General features: G+C 48.9%; 1 protein-coding gene across 3 annotated transcripts in view; it reads left to right on the top strand.

The window, feature by feature from the left end:
* Positions 1 to 19,796, top strand: part of LOC146871507 (uncharacterized) — a 41,319-nt gene extending 21,523 nt beyond the window's left edge. For 2 of the 3 annotated variants that reach the window (XM_085651097.1, XM_085651098.1), the window contains exons 3-8: positions 978 to 1,378; positions 2,953 to 3,104; positions 4,016 to 4,215; positions 4,726 to 4,836; positions 15,560 to 15,695; positions 19,137 to 19,796. In XM_085651097.1, the coding sequence (XP_085507223.1) occupies positions 978 to 1,378; positions 2,953 to 3,104; positions 4,016 to 4,215; positions 4,726 to 4,836; positions 15,560 to 15,695; positions 19,137 to 19,298 (1,162 nt within the window). In that variant the 3' untranslated portion in view covers positions 19,299 to 19,796. The remainder of the gene's footprint in view (positions 1 to 977; positions 1,379 to 2,952; positions 3,105 to 4,015; positions 4,216 to 4,725; positions 4,837 to 15,559; positions 15,696 to 19,136) is intronic. The other variant, XM_085651101.1, reaches the window with a different exon arrangement.
* Positions 19,797 to 20,059: the final 263 nt, after the last annotated feature.

Below are 20,059 nucleotides of genomic sequence, written 5' to 3'. Positions count from 1 at the left end.
TGAGCTAGGACTTTACAGACTAATCTTGCGAGATCGCATTAATCTGGAGAACTCGTTACAAATCCCTTGGATGTCCTATGTTTTTTTTTTTTTTTTCCCCAATATTAAAACTTTACGGAAACCTGAATTTTATACTGATTGTAAGTTGTACTGTTAAAACTGACCATGGTCTAAACGAGTTGTTTAGAGGCAAGATGGTAGCAGAACGAGATGCAATGGCATTGAATAAGCATTCAGTACGCCATGTAATGCTGGTAAAATCTGAGTGGCTTGGAGCCTTATCTTACTTTGTACATGTCCAGCTACCATCCAAGATTATTGACTGTTTAGGCTTAATTTATTTCTGCTGCTTTTGCTGTCTAGTCGTAGTAGTTATAGACATGTCAGTGTGAGTGCGACACATTCTGTTAGTGATACTTTGCATATAGATATGATTTGCCCGGGATATAACAATTTGCGCTATAAATTCATACGTCCACTTTTGATACCCACGAATTGTAATCGGGTGAGATCGGCGTTGTTTATAGTTTTTAACTACCCCTACAGTATGATTTTTTTTTTTTAATCAAGTTATCTCTCTGTTTTAAAGCAAGTTAAACTGTAAATCGTGTTGATGTCCATGTATGTAATATATCACATTGTTTGACTTGTATGATTTTTTTTTTTTTTAATTGAATAAAGTACATATTCAGAAATCTCACCGGGAGGTGGTCTAGTGTTATAATATTCTTGCTCGCCAGCTTAACGTTGGCGGGCGAGAGCGTATATTGTTTTGGGAACTCTTTGCGGAAAACTCAGAACGGCGGAAAGTTCACCGCCCAGGCCTAATCTTGATGACCTAGCTAGTTTCTTCTATGTTGCTATAGCTTGTCTCTGAGGATCATGAATTCTCTCGTTCCTTCCCCCCTCCCTCATTTGAGGAGCCTGAGAGTGCCTTTTGTAAAGACTTAACGGGCTTAAACATGTTGTCTCCTCAGTTACCAGCATGTATCACCTCTGTCTGGAGGGGCGTTTGGATGCCGGCGGAGCTCCGAACCTGCTGTCTATCTGCCGCAGTCTACCTTCGTGTCATCCTCGTTCCATGGTTCGGACCCTGCCCTATCCCAGGGGCTGCCCCTAGTGTCTACATCGCCACTATTGCCCACTCCACCTCTACGGCCCACACCCCATCTACTACCAACGCCAGTCATTGGCAGGGCACGACGAGGGTCGGCACCTGCCCTCCCTAGCGTGTCGGAGCTGCAGAGGAGCTTTCGACAGCTGAACACCGAGTTTGAGGAGGATGAAGAAGGCGTTGGTGAAGGCACTTCTGCTAGGCACCCCTCAACAAACTGGGCCCTGGCTGCAGAGTTCATCCCAAGGCGCACACTGATCGAAGGTACGTCACATGCAAGGAGTATTGGGGTGTGGAGCTAGTGGGAGAGAACTGAGTCTTATTTATTCGCCCCCCCGCTCCCCTCCCCGCAAAGTATAATAGCTATTTCTGTTCACTTTTTTGGCTTGTAGCAGAACTGAAGCAGGCTCAAGACTGACTTGCATATGGCTGGGTTTAAACTGAAGTGGCATGGCGAGCAAAAAACAATGGCTATAAGCCCAGATCTCTGTACTGGGGTCCGTGCTCTAGAACAAGGTACTTGTGGTCACCCCTCTCCCCTTAAGGAGCTGTCATTTCTTTTGGGCGTTGGGGAGGTTCTTTAGTGCCTCCTAAGAGGTGGTGGTTGTGGGCTGGTTGTAGATTGCATTAAGGGTAGCAGGAGCTTTGGTCCTGTGAGTGTTTTGGTTGTTACATTACGCCCCCCTCCCCACTAAAATTTATTTAATCGTTGGGTACTGGTGCTTCAGTCATGTAGTGAAGTCTGTCGGATTTCACCTAACATTTTTACATGCCCGCTCTGACAAACACGCACTCTCTCTCCTATGTTTTGAAGGCCTTAGAAAATGTTGATTAGTTTGAAGAATTTTGCTTTTTAAGTTCCTGCTCACAATATGCCCTACCTCCTTTCCAATGCCCCTTCAGACTCCCCCCTCATGTCCTGCATCCCATAAGTGCTCTAACGTGTCCCAGTGTGATTGTTGGACGATCTGAAGCTCACACCCGCCCCCCCCCCTATCGTCCCGACTAAGCCACACCCCCGAAGGGTAGCCATGGGTCGTCCTGACCGAAGGGTAGCCATGGGTCCTACTGACCAAGCTTCACCCCCGAAGGGTAGCCATGGGTGCTTGTGTGCAGCTCGGCCTCTAAAGACCGACGCAGTGCTGTCCACGTGTACCTAGCACGGCCTTTCACCCGAGGTCGGTCTCCTGCTGGATAGGAAAGGTCCCTTGGTGTCCTGCGGTAATGCGCATCCAATAGATTTGTAAAATCCTACTCCTGTGCTACTAGGCTCGTGAATAGTTGTCTGCCCTCTGCCTGACGGCTCGTTTGAACTTGACAGCATACCGAATTGTGTTCTCATGAGCCCTCTATCCCCAAGCAATTGGTACAGAATTGCGCCCCACGAGGTGCCTGGCTCAGATTCTGTGCACCATACAGAGGATAGCGCCTGGTGTTCAAGATTCTGGTGAGGGCATATGGAGGCGGGACAGCTTCCAGATAGTACGTAACAAAGCAGAACCGTACTCCTCTGTATGAGGGTGGCTGTTCGTTTCTCTAATAAACTATGTGAATTTCATTGATCGCTTGCTGCCTGTCTCTTGGCTTCTTGCGACTTGCAAAACCAACCAGTGTTGCTTCAGCCAATGTAATGCTTTCTGTACCAAAGCTAGGGGTTGGGTTCCACAGATGTCGAACCTGTGATTTATATATTGAAAGCCAGTGGTGGATACACTATCCATGTTAAACTACTAGGCCGTAAGAAAACAATTGGATCTTAGTAACCGTTCCAGAACTGCACCATACGTTTGGATTGTCTGTTCCTGTGAGAGTTAGCAGAAACTGCTTTCTACCCTCAGGGCCAAGGGCACAAGAGCACAGCCTTCACAGGTCTGCCTCGGACCCTTTTGTGCACGAGAAGCAATTAAACCCAGAGACGGAGGACCAGCGCCAGGAGGGCTGCTCAAGCAAGCCGACCACAGGCTGTCCGGAGAGCACGCAGGGGCCAAAGGTATGTGGGTAGGAACGATTGCTGGTGGAGGGTAGGTGTTTAGGCTGACGTAGTGTTCCAGCCATCGTGGCTGAAGTTTCTGCAAGCTGATAGGCATCTCGAGACTCGAACACGCGAGTGAATCTCTTTAAAGGCTTAATGGGGTGACTGAGGCTGAAAGGGGAATAAAGCTGCCTTGATTGGTGTTTAGGTTAGCTGGTCAACTGGGTCGGATACGTGTGTGTTTTTATTTTTGGGGGGGGGGGGGAAGACTGTGGTTGTATAGTTAATCCGTGAGGAGCGGGAGTAGGGGCGCTGCTTTCTGATTCCTGGGCAGTTGTAACCAAAAGGCGCTGCCTTAATTTGCTCTGGGGTGATGTGGGACTGAATCAAGCAGTTAACTAGATGGCAATAGTGCTACTTCAGAGTGCACTGCGAGGATTGTCTAGAACTCTAGATAATAGACGCATACATAGATTTTATAGTCATGGAGTTGAAGACCAGCAGACCCTGGGCGCCTACCTTGGAGTTGCGATGGTCTAGTCGCACTCGGTGGGTAAGTGGGATTTTGACCCTCAGCAGGTACTTTCTGATATGAACAGGTGCTTTAAGTAAAATTGAGCAGTTGACACAATCTTCACCATGCGGACTCTAGTAGTGACGCTCCATTTTTAATTGTAGGCATGTTTTGGTATCTTATCAATCGTGCCTTATGGTCGTGCCACTGCTTTTTGCCACTTAAATGGCATGTCTCGCTAGATCCAAATCTGAAAGACCGAGTTGTAGTTGGCCAACAAACGTCTATGGCTGTGGGGATGACGGAAATTGCTCTACGTTTGGAGACTGGGTAAGGGTGTGGTGCTGTAAAGGAGGTTGGTGTGAAAAGTCTGGCTAGTTATCTGACCACTGAATCTAACCTGTGCTCTTTTTAGGCGGCCAGTGGCAGGGATACAGATTCTGCCTTCGAGCAGAGTAAAGAAGTGGTCTGTGGTATCTGCATGGACAAGGTGTATGAAAAAACACTACCTCACGAGCGTCTCTTTGGCATCCTGCCCCAGTGTAACCACTCTTACTGCGTGGGCTGCATACGCAAGTGGCGTAAGTGCCGTGACTTCCAGAGTGAAGTCATCAAGTAAGTACTGTTATGAGAGCAGTGGATGCAAAGCTGTGTCAGAATGCAGTCCAAAACTAAACGGTCTGGCTTATGTGGCGAAATGAGACCTAACCTTGGGTGGGGGATGGAAGGGGGCGCACTGCGCTTGGTTTCAAACATGCACTAGGATTTTTTTTTTTCCAGTTTGATTTAGACTTTAGAGTTGCTTTAATTGGTCTAGTTGAAATATATAAATTAGATTGTTTACATTTTAGTGAAGCTGTCTGGAGGAGGGCGGTTACAAATGCATGGATAGAAGTATGCTAAGCTGGATTTGGGGAACACCATATTGGCCACTATTTTTTTTTTTTTTTTTTTTCTTTCATCTTCGTTTTTACACCTTTCTCCGCCCCCCCCACCCCCCCCCTCCCTTCCCTTGAAATCCATTAAGAGCCCAGACATCCAAGTGTGAGGCCAGGCCAGAGGTAGAGGGTGTTGTGGATTTTGTACTAATCTGTTTTCTATATAAATTTTTTATTTATTTTTTAGGGGCTGCCCTCAGTGCAGGATCAAATCCAGTTATTTCATTCCCCACAAATACTGGATTAGCGATGCCACTGAGAAGGAAAAGTTGGTGCAGACGTTCACAAATCGAACCAGGTTGGCACTATGATTAGCTGTGCAGCAAGGCATAATGTGATCCAGACAAATGTTCATTTACTTTTACAAACTACATGCGATGATTAGCATGTTGGGGTATTTTAAACACTTTGGGTGTATGTTACATGAATTTGCGCATGATTGTCTGTACAGGTGAGACTATGTTGTATTTGTACATAGTCAGCAGCCCTGAACTGTTCCACGGTGGTTGGTCGACAGAGGGTTTTGGTCTGTAGGTGATTCTGTTAGCATCATTCTCTCTTGATGCACCTTACCGGCTTGATTCTGAAGAAAAAAAGCTAAACTAGCAACATTGCTTTGCCCAATAACTCTACTACAGCTGGGAAGAAATCTTGCCGGTCCTGGGTAGGTGTGGTTTGGACAGCCATCCTTTATTCACGTTGTTAGTGCTTCTTTGTTGCTTGTCCCACCTAATTCACTCTTCCCTATTGCGGCGCTCACCTCCCCACCCCTGGTATCACCATACACAATGCAGTTATTAAAGGGCGGGCAGCGAATGTATGTGAGGTACAATTGGAAGAAGAGCAGGCAGAAGCATGCTTCCTCCTGGATACATTGCTGACCAGACCAATAGAACCATCTCTCCCAAAACTACCTGGTGTCCTTTCAAGGGGACCCCTGCAGCGGAGGCCATAATCTCAAGCATGGAAAATGCTGGTTTTCCTCCAAAGATTTCCTCCTCTTCCCCCCGCCGCCGCCCTTGCATCGTGGCAATATGACGCAACTCTTGTGTCAACTGCCTATAAGAGGGCAAACGCCCCCCCACCCAGAGTCTTCCCCCTCCCCGGACAAGAAAAGCAAGAGGGTAGACATGGACATAATATTAAAGGTTGGCAGAACAGTGGCGTATAGCCATCTCAAATTCTCTACTTAATCTGTTTGTTACCAGGGGACGAAATAGAGAAACTCTTGCAACACCTGCCAGAAGTGGTCAATAAGGGGACAAATGTACTGCTGGAGAAAGAAAAAACAATTCTAAACACCTGCCTCAAGTCTACATTAGTTGCAGCAGACACAGCTAGTAGGCGAATATGCACTACTACTCTGCACGGGCCTGCTTGGCAGAATCCCTGACTTTATAAGGGAGGTACAATCCTCAATAACATTTCTTCCGCAGGCGGCAACCTATTTGGGGAAAAGGTGATTAAGTGCTAAATTGCATGGAAAAAGGACACTACCTCCAAGGGCATGGGAGCCCTACATTACAAACACCCATTCAGAGGGGGTATGGCACAAAGGAAGGGGCACCGACTAGGAACATTCAACCGAGCACCACGTATGCAGCCTTCACCCCAAATGTAGCATAACCGCACAAAACCATGGAAATACAGGTCATCCACAAAACAGCCCTTACGTCGACTAGGCAGAAAAGCAGGCACACCTGTGGGTGGGGGGGGGGCACACAACCACGTGACTCCACAGGGAACCCCCTCCTACACAAGTCACCAGAGGGCATATGGATTAGAGTTCCAAGACTAATAGAAAAAGATCACCTCTGAGAAATGGATACTAAATATTACAAGATACTGCTATTGCATAGAATTGTTGGAAACTCCTCGCAGTACCACCAAACAGAGGAGGCTTGGAGAGCGGAACGACCACACATACTAGATGAGGAGGAGCTATATAACTTGTGCTACAAAGCGAAGGAAACCAGAGGGTTCACGTCACTCCCCTTGGTGCCAAAGCCAGACAACACATTCAGACCTAAGCTAGATTTAAGGACTCTCCAGATCAATCACAACACAAGTTCAAGATGACAACCTTACAAGAGATCATCCTACTTGTGGGAAAAGACCACATGGCAATCGGATCTGACGACACAGAGTTCTTCTGATTTGCAGTAGATAAGGCACTACTAATTCAAGGTATTGTCATTTGCAACAAAATCGGCACATGGAATACTTTTTTAAATATTTAGCCATGGTGGGGACGCTAGGTGGCGCGCTGGTGAATGGCGGCTGCCGAGTAGGGCTCCCGCTGGACGGCGCGATTTATCCGATTATTTATCCTGAATTGTGTCGCCCGGGGGTCGCAGCTCAGCGAGGGGCTGCGGCGAGGTGTCCGGTGACTGCTGGCCAAGTTTGAGGATCGGCGGACGGCAGGCGCCGCAGAACGAAGCGCCGTTGGCAGAGGCGAGCGGACGGCGTGGCACGGCTGGGACGCCTTGCTGGATCGCGCTGGCAGGCTACACCGCGGCTGCATTAACGGCTGCAGGCCGCGGAAGCTGGGACCTGGCCTGGCCACCTGGGGGACGCGGCGGCTCAGCAAAGGCAGCGGAACACGGCAGAGGTAACAGTGGAAGGCATCGCTGGTGGCGCATTCCCCCCCCCCCCCCCTCTGACGGTTGGCTGAACACGGACCTCGGTGTCCCCGGCTGGGGCTTAGAGACGGGGTGCTGCGAGGGAGCCTGGTGGAATCGGGGCTCACTCGGGGTGCGAGGTGGTGGTCCCCCTGCCCCCCCCCCTCCTGCCCCCTCTGCCTGAGGACTATCGGCTGCGCTGGAGAGGAGGCACCCCTCTCCCGGACACAGAGTATACCCGGACCGGCTTGTGACTGCAGGAGTGAGGAGGCCCTGGGCTGGGACGTTGGCATAGGGGGACCTGGATGAGCCGTGCGTACCGCTGTGCACCCAGAAGGAGCAGCGAGGTGCAAACTGCTTTGCCGGGGGCTGACGAAGAGGTCGAGGGTGTAGCGCTTGGTGAAGACCTGGTCCCCACGTGGCTGGCGGCTCCGGTTGGGTGCCGGATGGTCGTAACGATTGACCGGAGTGAGCGGCCGGTGGAGCGGGTGTATGCTGGGTTACCATAAGGCGCTTGAATACGCGGTCAGCCTGGAACGGTGGAGCGCAGGGAGCCGGCAGCTTCTGGAAGTGCGCAGAGAGTACGGACGCTACTGCTGATCCCAGGGGGTGGTCTGCGGCTGTGGCCAGGTGGGACGGCCCGGAGGCCAGCATGGGCAGGACGGATGCGAAGCAGCCCAAACTTTCGTTTGAGGCTAGCAAGAAGCCGCCCAAGGCAGTGGAGGAGACACGTGAACCGCCGGCGACGGCAGGAGGGTCAGCAGATGCGGTGCCCAATCTACATGATGTATTGCGTGAAATGCGCCAAGGGTTTGCAACAATTGCAGACAAAGTGGACAGAATGTCGTCCCGAATGGATGCGGTGGTACAAAAATTGGACGCCCAAGAAGAACGGATCTCGGGGGCGGAACAGCGTATATCGGACACTGAAGATACTGTGACGCGGCATACCTCGCAGCTCTCCAGGATGGACAATCTGCTGCGCCTCATTGCCGCTAAGAATGAGGATTTAGAAGCGAGGAGTAGGCGTAACAACGTACGCATAGTAGGAATTCCTGAATCGACGAATGTGGGCAAGATGGAGGAATACGTGGAAAAGATGCTGGTGGCGGCGATCGGATCGGAGATGTTTTCCCCCCAGTTTATTGTGGAAAGGGCACACCGGGCCTTGGGCCCCAGACCTAAGCCGGGAACGGCGCCCAGGCCGATAATCGCCAGGATACTCAATTATCGCGACCGTGACGCCGCCTTGAGAGCTGCACGTGGCACACGTACATTATCCTACGAGGGCAACTCCTTCACGCTCTACCCGGACTTCACACCAATGGTGCAAGAGGAACGGCGAAAATTTGTGGCAGTCAAAGCGAAACTACGAGACTTACAACTGGATTACGCACTACTTTACCCGGCGCGCCTGCGGATCACATATCAGGGGAGGCAGAAGTTCTTCACAAATCCTCAGATGGTGGAGGATTTCATCAAACAGTACAAGCGTTCCCGCAGGTCGGAGGATGGAGCTGAGAACGCTGAGAACCCTGTGCGCGAGGAGCTGGTGGATGGCGAACTGTGAGTGGGGTGCCTATAGATGGTATATTGGACTACATGTGTGGCTAAGGGAGTCCCTGTGAACTGATGACGGGGTAGCTGGTCCTGAGACACTGCGATAGGGGAAGGTTGGGCCATATAGCTGCAGGCATGGAGGGATGTTGTTGGGGGTGTGGGGGTGCTCACACTGCAGGAGACTCCGCCACAGCCTACACACGTTGGGACACATTAATGGCTGTTTTTGAAGGAGGCAGGGGTCAGTTTGCTGTGAGACCCGGGTGACATAAGTACGAGCGCCGGCCACCTCCTCGTCTCGCTGTGCTGGACTGCACGTTGTGTGGTCGGGCTGGCGTTTCTGGGGGGGGAACTGGTGGAGCCACCTAGACTTGTTTCCTGACGGGAAATACCCTGGTATATGGTGGGAGTTTGGGGAATGTACTTGCCTTGCTGTTTGGGGCAACTGTGGGTGGGCAGGGGTGGGTACAGAACTGGCAGGTTGGGGTTTGCTTCAGTGGGAGGGGGGTGGGTGAGAGGGGTGTTATGATGGTTTGTTTGTTGGAAGTTCCAAAACGGGTGAGAGCGCGTAGGACCAGCAGAGGGTGGGTGGTGTATGGGGGAGTGAATAGGCTGGTTTCCAATACACTGTGGAACGGGGCACTTTTGAATATTCAACCTGCGGGGGTGGAGAGGGTGCTGACATTGGATGACACATACCAGGGGTGTGACTGGTGGAAGGAACCTGAGGATTGCTTTGATGATTGTGAAATTGATGACGCATGGCGGGTGGGCTGAGTAAATCACGTATCACTGTTGCCTCCTGGAATGTTCGGGGGTTAAATGACGCCAGGAAATGTAGGAGGGTGATGGCTTATTTGGAACAACATAAGGTGCAAATTGCTTTACTACAGGAAACGCATCTTAGTCCCCGGGCCACGTACACCTTTGCAGGTAAATGGGCGGCGGTCCGGAGTTTCTCCTCGTATTCAGGGTATGCCAGGGGTACGGCGATACTGGTCAAGAAGACGGTGCCGTTTGTGCTGCTGGGTGATCTTACGGATAAGGAAGGGAGGTTTGTTTTGGTGTGGGGCAGACTTGGCACGGATACAGTCACAATTGCGAATTGCTATGGGCCGAATGTGGATTCGCCTGCCTTCTTTACCATGCTCTGGGGTAAAATACTGAACGTTGGTTCCATGCATGTAATATGGGGGGGGGATTTCAATCTCACAAGGTCCTCAGGGCTCGACAGATCGGATGGTAGCCCGCAATACCATAAGGGTGCGAGGGACGTCATGGAAGGTATAGTGGTGGAAGGAGGACTTGTGGACAGTTGGAGGCTTACGCACCCTGGGGTCCGAGAGGGAACACATTTCACGACATACGCTAACTCTTGGGCCAGGCTGGATTACTGCTTTCTGTCTACAGGCTTGGCGGTTGATTTAGGTCGAGTGGCTCACTTACCGCGGACGTACTCGGATCACTGCCCGGTACTGGTGGAGGTGGCGATCCCGGGGATCAGTGGGTCAGCACCTAGGTGGCGTATGCAACCCACGGCATTATTGGATCCGGTGTTCCAGGCGGAATTAGGAGACGAGATAGCGGAGTTTTTTCCCCGCAATAAGGGGTCAGTGGACAGTGTCGAGACCATTTGGGAGTCGTTTAAGGTGACGGTCCGGGGGTACTACATCTCGAAAAGTTTCGGCGTCCTGAAAACACTACGAGGTGCGCTCTCCAAGTTGGAGGCTGAACTAGCGGAGCTGGAAGCCAGGATGGCTCAGGAACCAATGGGTCCGGTCCATAAGGAATTCCGAGAAAAGCTTACTCAGTACGAGCAGGAAGCAGATAGGGAGGCCAAATTTAGAGGCAAATATTGGCAGGCCCGTCGTTATTGTGAAGGAGAAAGGCCAGGGCGTGCCTTAGCGGAAATTACCAGACATGCCCGGGGACCCACGCATGTTTTAGAGATCAGAGGGCAGGGTGGGACCCTACAGCAAGATACGAAGGGCATATTAGCTCGCTTTACAGAGCATTATGAGGAATTATATGAAGCACGCAGCGGAGGGGAGGTTGTATTTGGGGACTTTCTGGATGATGTGGCGTTATGCTGGTTAAGTGATGATCATCGGGAATTCCTTGGGGCCCCATTTGAACTTGATGAAATACGGGAAGCGATTATGTCCCTGAGTAATGGTAAGGCAGCGGGGATTGATGGCCTACCGGCGGAATTCTATAAAAGTTATATAGATGTCATGGCGCCGGTGCTGCGGGAGGTGTACGAGGAGTCACTGGCGGTAGGCGTGCTGCCTGGGACAATGAGGGAGGTACTGATCACCTCGCTGTTAAAACCCGGCAAAGACCCAGTAGAGTGTGATTCATATAGGCCGCTATCCCTAATTAATTGTGATGCGAAGATATTGGCAAAGGTACTAGCCACTAGACTTTCCCTACTCATGACCAAAATTGCCCTCCCAGATCAATCTGGGTTTGTCCCGGGTCGCTCAACTGCTTGTAACTTGCGTACGCTCTTCTCCTTGATAAACACGATAGCGCCGGAACTGCCGGTGGCGGCGGTATTTCTGGATGCCACCAAGGCATTCGATTCGGTTGAGTGGAATTACTTGTTTGCCATCTTGTACAGGATGGGCTTTCCCAAAATATTCGTCGCCTGGATCAAATTGCTCTATACGGCTCCGAAGGCGAGAGTGCTCATCAATGGTGAAGTGTCTGAGTCGTTTCTGCTCACTAGAGGTACCAGGCAGGGGTGCCCGCTCTCCCCATTGCTCTTCGCTATCGCGATAGAGCCTCTGGCATGCCGTATCCGGCAACTGCATAAACAAAGTGCTTTCAAATGTTGCCAGCGGCAGATAGATGTCTCTCTCTATGCTGACGACTTGACGTTGTACGTGGTAGATCCACAGGTTAACCTTAACCCATTACTTCGGGAATTTTTAGTGTTTGGACGACTGTCGGGCATTCAAATAAACTGGAAAAAGTCGCAATTTTTTCCCCTGACGCCTGCAGTGGGGCGCTTTCCTCTGGACTACCCGCTGGAATGGTGTGAATCGGATCTTAGATATCTGGGGGTCCAGATCTCCAAGGATCGAGAGGAGACGATGAGGTTGAATTATGGTACGGCCATGACTCGGCTGACAGACGATGTGACTCGGTGGGTGTCTCTCCCGCTCTCCATGGCGGGCAGGGCTTCGCTTATCAAGATGGTGGTATTACCCCGTTTTTTATATTTTTTCCAGAATATCCCGTATTATCCGGGGGCGTACTTCTTTCGCGCATTGCGTACAGAGCTGCTGCGGCTGTTCTGGGCTGGTAAGCAGCCTAGATTGGCGTGGTCGGTTATCACTCGGCCATACGAATCTGGAGGGTTTGATGTTCCTGATTTTCTAACGTATTATCTGAGCGCCCAGGCTCAATTTGCATACCATTGGTTTGCACCTGCACCATTCCTGCCACAGCTGGCGGTAGAGGACTGGTTCTCACGGCCTCTGCCGCTGGCGGGTGTCCTTCATGGCTCCAGTCGCGCCTTTGATACGCAATACACTACGGTGCCGTGCACGGTGGATGCATGGCAGCGTATACTACGTCGCCTGGCGCTCAGTTTCATGTATGCTCCGACGCTGCCACTGGTTTATCACCCGGATCTGTCGTTACTGCAGGAAGGAGGGTTTCAGGGGATGTGTGCCAAAATAAAAATACGGCACTGGGGTGATCTCTTCGCCAGCGGACGGCTCAAAACGAAAGAACAACTATTTGGGGGCTATCAGCCTACCCCGTTGGATGTTTTTTACTATATCCGGCTGCGGCGGGGGCTGCGGAAGATACTGCCAGATTTTCCGGGGGAACCGGAAGTAGTGCGGCCTTTACAATTGCTGCTTACGTCTTCGGACGGTAAGCACTTAGTCTCCCAACTATACGGCAGTATCCGGGCACACAGTGGCACCTCGGACTGTAGGGCACTCCAGCAATGGAGACTTGAACTTGGCAGGGATATCACGGATGAGCAATGGACGTATTGTTGCGAGCTCACCTCCCAGATCTCCCCCAGTAGCAGACTGCGTATTATCCATTACAAGTTTTTACAACGTATGTATTACACACCAGCTAAGAAGTTTAAATTTGGGCTATCCGACAGTGACAGATGTGAGAGGTGCCAGGCGGAAGGGGCTGACTTCATGCACTTGGCATGGTTATGTCCGAGAGTGACGGATTTCTGGCTGCAGGTACATGCGGCACTGAAGGTCATGTTGGGAGATGTAGTGGAACTGGATCCGCTGGTGATGCTGCTGGGCTACACGGTATCAATACCTAAGTTAACGCGCAAACTGGGAAACGTTGCACTATTATTAGCGAAGCGAAGAATTGCGTGTCGCTGGGGCAGGGGGAGAGCACCGAAATTCAAGGAATGGATAGGGGATCTAGTACACTGTCAGGAGCAGAGTGCTATCTACGCTGAGACGCAACCATTAACTAGCAGAGCCAGTGACATTTGGGACCCGTTCAAGGAGTACTTGGCGGCGTATACCGCCTCCACGGAGGGAGAGCACCGGGAATCAGCTGGGGGTGGCCCTGGAGGTGGGGAGTTTACCTAGTAGGGGGCTGCATGATTGTCCTTACTGAATGTCATGCTTGTGGAGTGAGTTGGGGAGTTGTGCTCCGAGATGTCTGCACCTAGGAATTCCATGTAATGCGCCAAGGAGATACGCCGGATGGTTGAGTTGCGCCATGACTAGCCCGGGATACACGGCACAGTATATAACACTACTGACGTATTGGAACAACAGGGATTTGCCGCCGGACCTCCGGGTTATCGGCTTTAAGGCTGTGTACAGGGGGATGAAACGTAATGAGAAATGTCATCTGGAGCCGGCCCATGCGGTTGTAGGCGCGAAATGTATAACTGTGTCAAATACTAATAAAGGTTTTGGAACTTAAAAAAAAAAAAAAAAAAAAAAATATTTAGCCATGGTAGCAGCAGGACTGGCTAGTAAAGGCACTGCCATGTAGGAACTCCTGTGACCAAAGGGATTACTGCAAGAAGGATAGTCCAGATAATCCAATACTGGCACAAGACTGCAGGAGTAACAACCGAGGAAAGACCAGAAGCACAACAAGGAAAAAGGGAGCAACACTAGTCTTCCTAAGTTGTTTGGAACTGTATGATCTATGCACAGCATCCTTAGTCTTCAATGAACAATTAAACCAAACCACTCAGTGTGGATATCCAAGCCAACAAGGAGACAAATGGGTCAATGAGTAATAAAACCTTTATTTGTAAACTCCCTCTCTAGGGAATCCAGCCTCCTTACAGGATAAGATACTGCTGTATAACCAATGAACATGTAAATCCAGGGAAAAAAGTCATGCTAAATGGTTACCTACCATTGGGAGCAATTTTCTAGCTTTAAGAATTTTCACAAGCAACCAAAGACTGGTTTCACCTTGGTTGCAGGCTCTTGAGTCGGGTGTAGCTTGGTTACAGTGGCATAATGAGCATAGGACCTACACCTGGGCATGCTTGTTGCACAACCAGGGCTAAGCCAGTCTTGGGTCGTGTGTGTTTTGTGTTTTGGAGGGCCTGGCAGTTTGTTCATAATAAAACTGGGCCAAGACTGACTTGCATATGGCCGGGTCCAAGATTCTGCTGAGTGCGCACACCATTCCTCTTAGCATAGACTCTACTATGCATGCCAGCAGCTAGTTCCTCTCCAGGTCTCTGCTTCCCATAGCATGTCTGTTCTCCACACAGTTGTCCCTTTTGCCCAAAGACCTAAGCGAGGTGAAGGCCAAGGAGAAGGGAGACCATCTGTATTACTATACAATACCATAGGTCGTTTTATTCCAAGCTCTGACAATCGAGTCCAAATTTGTCTTAAATGTAGCTTGTTTGCAAACTTGTGATTGGGTTTTATCCGTTGCCCAACTTCAGAGTCTGAGCTGCTCGTCATGTAGAGCTGCCAGACTCTTATTTCAGGCTCCTTAGTATGCATCTAGCATCTTACTGGTCCAAATGCAGCCTGTTGGCGTATATAACAATTGGAACTATGGAGCACACTACTTAATTTTCACACTTATCTTTCTAGCTACTATTGCGCTCCTCAGGAGCATACACTATTGGTTAAAATAGTGTCTTCGTGAACACTCGACGTATTCTGCAGTTAGTCTTGTTGGATATTACCCTGTCCTTAAAGACCAGGTGCCAGCTCTTGGTGATGACCAAGTGCTACCTTTCTGTGATTATTTACCTTTACCTCTTTGTGATCAGGTAGTCCTCCCTTAATTGTACGTGTTGTCCAGTCCAGCCCCTCTGAACCACCACCCTTTTTGGACAGCAGGTTGCACCCACCACCTTTAATGGTCACCCCCGGTAGGTTCCTTGCAGCTTTTTTATTTTTTCTTGATTCACCAAATTTTAAATCTTTGGCAGATCTTGGCACGAGGTGTGTAATCGGGGCTTTTTACTCTCTTGAAACTGGCCTAGACGGAGGTAGTCGTGCAGATGAGGGCATTTTTATTTTGCTGCACTGATCCTCCAGAGGTCCTTTATGCTCCCTGGACTCTGCTGAAGTGCCAGTTTTTTTAATGCAGAGTTGCATTTCTGTTCCAGCATGATTTTTAGTAGTAGCTATCCTGACTTCTCCAAAGGATGGCCAGTAGTAGTGGGTGCTTTGCATGGGACGTGACCAATTAGAAACTGCCAAGTGAAACCCTAATAAGCTAACTTGGATGTAGTTCATCCATTTAGTGTGGTGAGGGAGCATTGGGGTATCTCCTGTGTCTGTGTAGTGGTAATACATTTATCTGCATTCATGGCTGACCTCTAAACTTTTTCTCACCACTTAGCAAAATAAGATGCCGCTTCTTTTTGCGTGGACGTGGACACTGTCCCTTCAAGTCAGATTGCATCTACCTGCATGAGCTTCCTGCTGGGCACCAGCCAAAGAGACGGCGGGAGCACAGGCGGTCCAGTACCACATTGGTAAAGGCAAACAATTTGGGAAGTTGGGAGTGTACCAAAGTCAAAGCTGTTGGCCATTTTGGTGATCACTTTACTCGTTTGGCTTTTCACTTGTGATCCTTCCTCTTTGTTAAAGCAAATCCAGTGTTGAATAGTCTGGGCAATGGTGCGCTAATTGCAGAAATGGATTTAGTACATCCGTGCAAGGATGGGGGGGGGGGGGGGGTGTGTATGATGTCATGGTCCTAGACCATTTGGCAAAATGGGTGCTTTGGCCTGAACTGTAGATTTTCGGTCTGTTCCCAATTGTTGGAGTGTAAGCTTCTGCTAGTCTATCACCAGGTCTGCAGTAGCTTGCAATGGTTTCCCTTAATTGCAGGTAATCTGAAGCATAATGTTGCCAGCGTGGAAGCTGACACAACGAGGATTCTGTCAATCATTTTTTTGTATACTTAAATTAATCTCTGCCACTAGTAGTAATTCGGGGCCGCATCCCATTCCTTTTTAGGTCTCGCTGAGCCCAGCGCATGCGCTGGTTCGGAGAGTCATTTTGTAAGTGCACTTTTTTAAGTGCTGTTTGCTGGCCTAGCGCTTGCGTGCATGTGAGCGCGCGCAGCTGCCATGCGCTAGGCCAGCCAGCTGCACTCAGAGCGTCATCGCGATCACTTTCGCTTACACAGTGATCGCGTTATAATCGCTGCACCCGTGCTTTACTTTTTACATTAAAAGTAAAGCGCGGGTGCCGCGATTATACCAAAAGTGAAGAAATAGATGTTTTTTCTATTTCTTTACTTTTGGTATAATCGCGGCACCCGCCCTTTACTTTTTAATGTTAAAAATAAAGCACTGGTGCCGCGGCTGTCCTAGACAAGAATTTGTGGGGGTTTTTTTTTTTTTTTTTTTGTTTTTTTTTTTGTTTTTTTTTTCTCCTCAAACCTCCACTTGATAAATTTGACCCCGTTATGTTCTTGGTGTGCTTCCACGGAAGTCTACGATGCTCCTCCATTATTCTATCCTAAAAGTGGTTGCTCTCCTTTTAGAGACGACAGCCATGATATTTTCTCCGAAGTCGCCGTTCGCTTCTATTTCTTCGTCTCCTCAGTACAGAATGATGTGCATAAAAGCAGGATTTTTTTTTTTTTTAAATTCAATGACCAATGATTTGAGCGGGGGGGGGACATGTCAGTTGTGAACTAGTACACACATGTGCTTTTAATAGATTTGGGAGCGGGAAGTCCTCAGTCCTCATGACCAATCTGTAGATGTCCTTCTTTTTTTTTTCCACTGACTTCAATACCAGTACACATTGCAAACTCCAAGTTGAGAATCTCACCTTTTTGAGTGTGTGTTCTCAGAGTTCATGAACTTTCAAAGTAATTTGTGAAGAACTGTATAATATTGGACTGTGTATTGTAAAGGAATGCTTTTCTGAACATGGGTTGAATAATTGATTTAAAAACTTCTGAAAAGAACTGGTTGTCTGTAGTTCCCACCAAATACTGTGAAACTATTACCCTTGGAAATCTTTAGTATATTGCATTATGTACCTAGACCCAAAAGGGTTGCAATGAAAGTGTAAAGAGCAGTTTTGAACATTCTAAAGAAGCAAAACAATCTCGTTCAGAAGGGAGCTGAAGGTTTTCTACTCCGTCATGCCTTCCTTGGGTCTACAATCAGACCAAATAGCATAGATTGATGTCACAGGGTAGCTAAGTCGACAAGAATGCCTCTGATCACAGCAAGGGGCAATAGGAATTGACGATGACTAACCTGAGCGAGGGGAAAAAAGCTCAGCGAAGTGGAGTTTTTTGGAACTCTGAGCTCCATGTAACGCAGAATGCGGAAAACTCCGCAAGCTGAGTTCACCGCCAGTGAATTATGCCATGCACCTGCACTGCGTCTGAATCAGAATGAAAATCGAATCAATGCAGTGTTACTATCATCCCGCCCCCAAATAAGTCTGCCGAGCACCGTGCAGTGCTGCCTGCTGCTGTGCCTGACATTTATATTAATAGCAGCACTCCGGCTCCCTGGAGCGGCTTGACAGTCGGGCTCAGGCGCTACTATGTGTGACTTCGTATTTCAGTGCGGTGATGAGGACCACCACACCGAAATGCGTTAGTCTAACGCCTGATTAGAATTGCTGCTGTTTCGGGTTTTAGTCCTTCTAATCCAGTGGTGGCTGTGTTTGTATCTATTCCCCCCCCCCCCCCTTTCATTTTCACTAATTCTCGCCGTTCCTTACTTCAGTGACCTCAACTTTCATCTTGATATCAACACTTTTTTTTTTTTTTTTTTTTTACTTTTTGGTTTCAAAACAAGCTGGCCTAATTGCCAGCAGCCACCCTGCTCTACAACATAGTTTAATCACGTTGGCTAAGCCAATAACTCTAGCTAAACACTTATAAGGACCCAAAGGCGAGACCTATTGGCTATGCCAATGCTTGTTTATTTTGCACACCATGCCACCTCAGTTTGTACCCAGCTATAAGCAAATCAGTCATGATCCTGCTGCAATGGGAACAGTCCAGTCTGAACCGGAACACTAGCAACCCAGGACGAGTTTCTCCCTAGTTATGGGCTCATCAGCCGGGTACAGCCTTGTGACCGTGTGCACAGGACCCATGCCTGGGCATACCTGTCTCACTCAGGGTGGCACAAGAAGTATACAAAACCGTGATGGACGGAATGCTTTAAGTGAGTCCTGTATTCACTGTCACTGTAACCAAGCTGTCCCTGATGAACCCATAACTAGGGCGAAACCGGTCCTGGCTTGCCTGCATTCAGGGAGGAGCTGGCTTGGCAGTTTACATTGTAGGAGAGTTCATAAGTTATTGCTGGTTTCAGTGCGCCTAGTTTACTGCAAGCCTGTTGGGGGCGTGCAAAAAAAAAGCCTTGAAATGGTATGGTCTTGTACTACTTTTCGGAGGGTGTGTGGTGGAGGGAAGATAAGGCAGGTAAAGTAAACCCAACATCTAGATTTCACTAATTTGTCTGCTATATTGAGTAGGGTTTTTTTTCTTGGCATAACGAAATTATATTGAATGCTTGGTATCATCCTAGAGCTAATCGTCCTCTTCTTGAGTGGATAATGATTTAATAGAAGGGATGTGAACTGCCTCAGTTTGTCCTCACGAGCACACTTTTTATACATATAAAAGATTAATTGCTCCAAGGCTTTGTTTCATTGTTTTAACAAATTGGCCACTACCAAGCTGCTGTCGCTGGCAGGGTATTTTACTTTTCTTGAAATTGTTGCTCCAGACACGTCAGAATGTAAGTGGTGGATGGCAGTACATTGATTTAGGGCTTGGTGGTGGCTGGCTTGTGTGGGGTGCTGCTCTTGGATGGGAGGTGCCACAAGATTGAGCAGGGAAGTGTTACATTGAAGCTAGCCACCTTTCCAAGTCTCCTCTGTCTCTTGTACTCATGGGAATAACCTGGCTCCTCTTCTGTTCACAGCCGTACAGTCCCTTTGTGGAGCTGCTGGACGATGAAGATGAATCTGATGACTTATACCTTCTGCAGTGTGCGGTTGCACTAGCAATTCTGGAGAGGAGCAGTGGTCTGGATTACACCCACGAAATTGAGATCATGTTGGATTGCAGTGACGACTCTGATTGAAGATCTTGGCTCTGAGCTGGCTTCGCCTACTGTGGGCAGTCCTGACTGCAGCAGTGCCTGGGGTTTTATGCTGATCATGTTTGTCTAGAAGGGCTTCTTGTTTGCTGTTGGACTTTTTACATCCGCTATTTTGCGTACAAAGTTTACCTGTGGCAGTGCCGTATCACACACGTTGATTACACCGTTTGGAAGCTTTCTAGAGCACGGCCGCCTGTTGAGCCTCTTAGTACCACTTTTCAACATGTTTTCTAGCTGGCACCAAAGCTCACATTTAGCAGTCTGGCTGGGACACTGCGTCCTCCAGCAGCTGCCTTAGTTGTGGCATGTCTCACCATGCACCTATTGAGAAGCAGTGCTATCTGACACAGCAGGCGATTGGTTTATTTTTGGATTTCAGTGCTGTTCTGTGTGTATAGTAGGCTTTACTGCTGGGAGGGGTGGGGTGGAGAAATTGGAGTATATTTTTGTACCACTGTGTAAATAAACAGAAAGAAGTGACTCGTTCTCCACTGTTTCATTTGTCTTGAGCACTTGTTCAGTGATTAGTATTTAGTTTCTGATTGCTGCAAAAGAAATTATAAGAAGGCTAAGTTACTATGGCTTTTCCAATAGCAGATTGTCCTTACCCACGAATGTGGTAACCATCTCGGGAATTAAGCATTTGGCTAATTAGTTTGAAGCTTACTAGTTTTAAAACTTTTGCCTCCTACATGAATAAGATCATCCTTCATTTGTATTGTTGTAAGAATTCATTTTTAGCT

The sequence above is a fragment of the Triturus cristatus genome, chromosome 1_1, assembly GCF_964204655.1.
Source record: "Triturus cristatus chromosome 1_1, aTriCri1.1, whole genome shotgun sequence".
NCBI lineage: Eukaryota > Metazoa > Chordata > Amphibia > Caudata > Salamandridae > Triturus > Triturus cristatus.
This window is presented reverse-complemented; position numbering and strand designations above follow the sequence as displayed.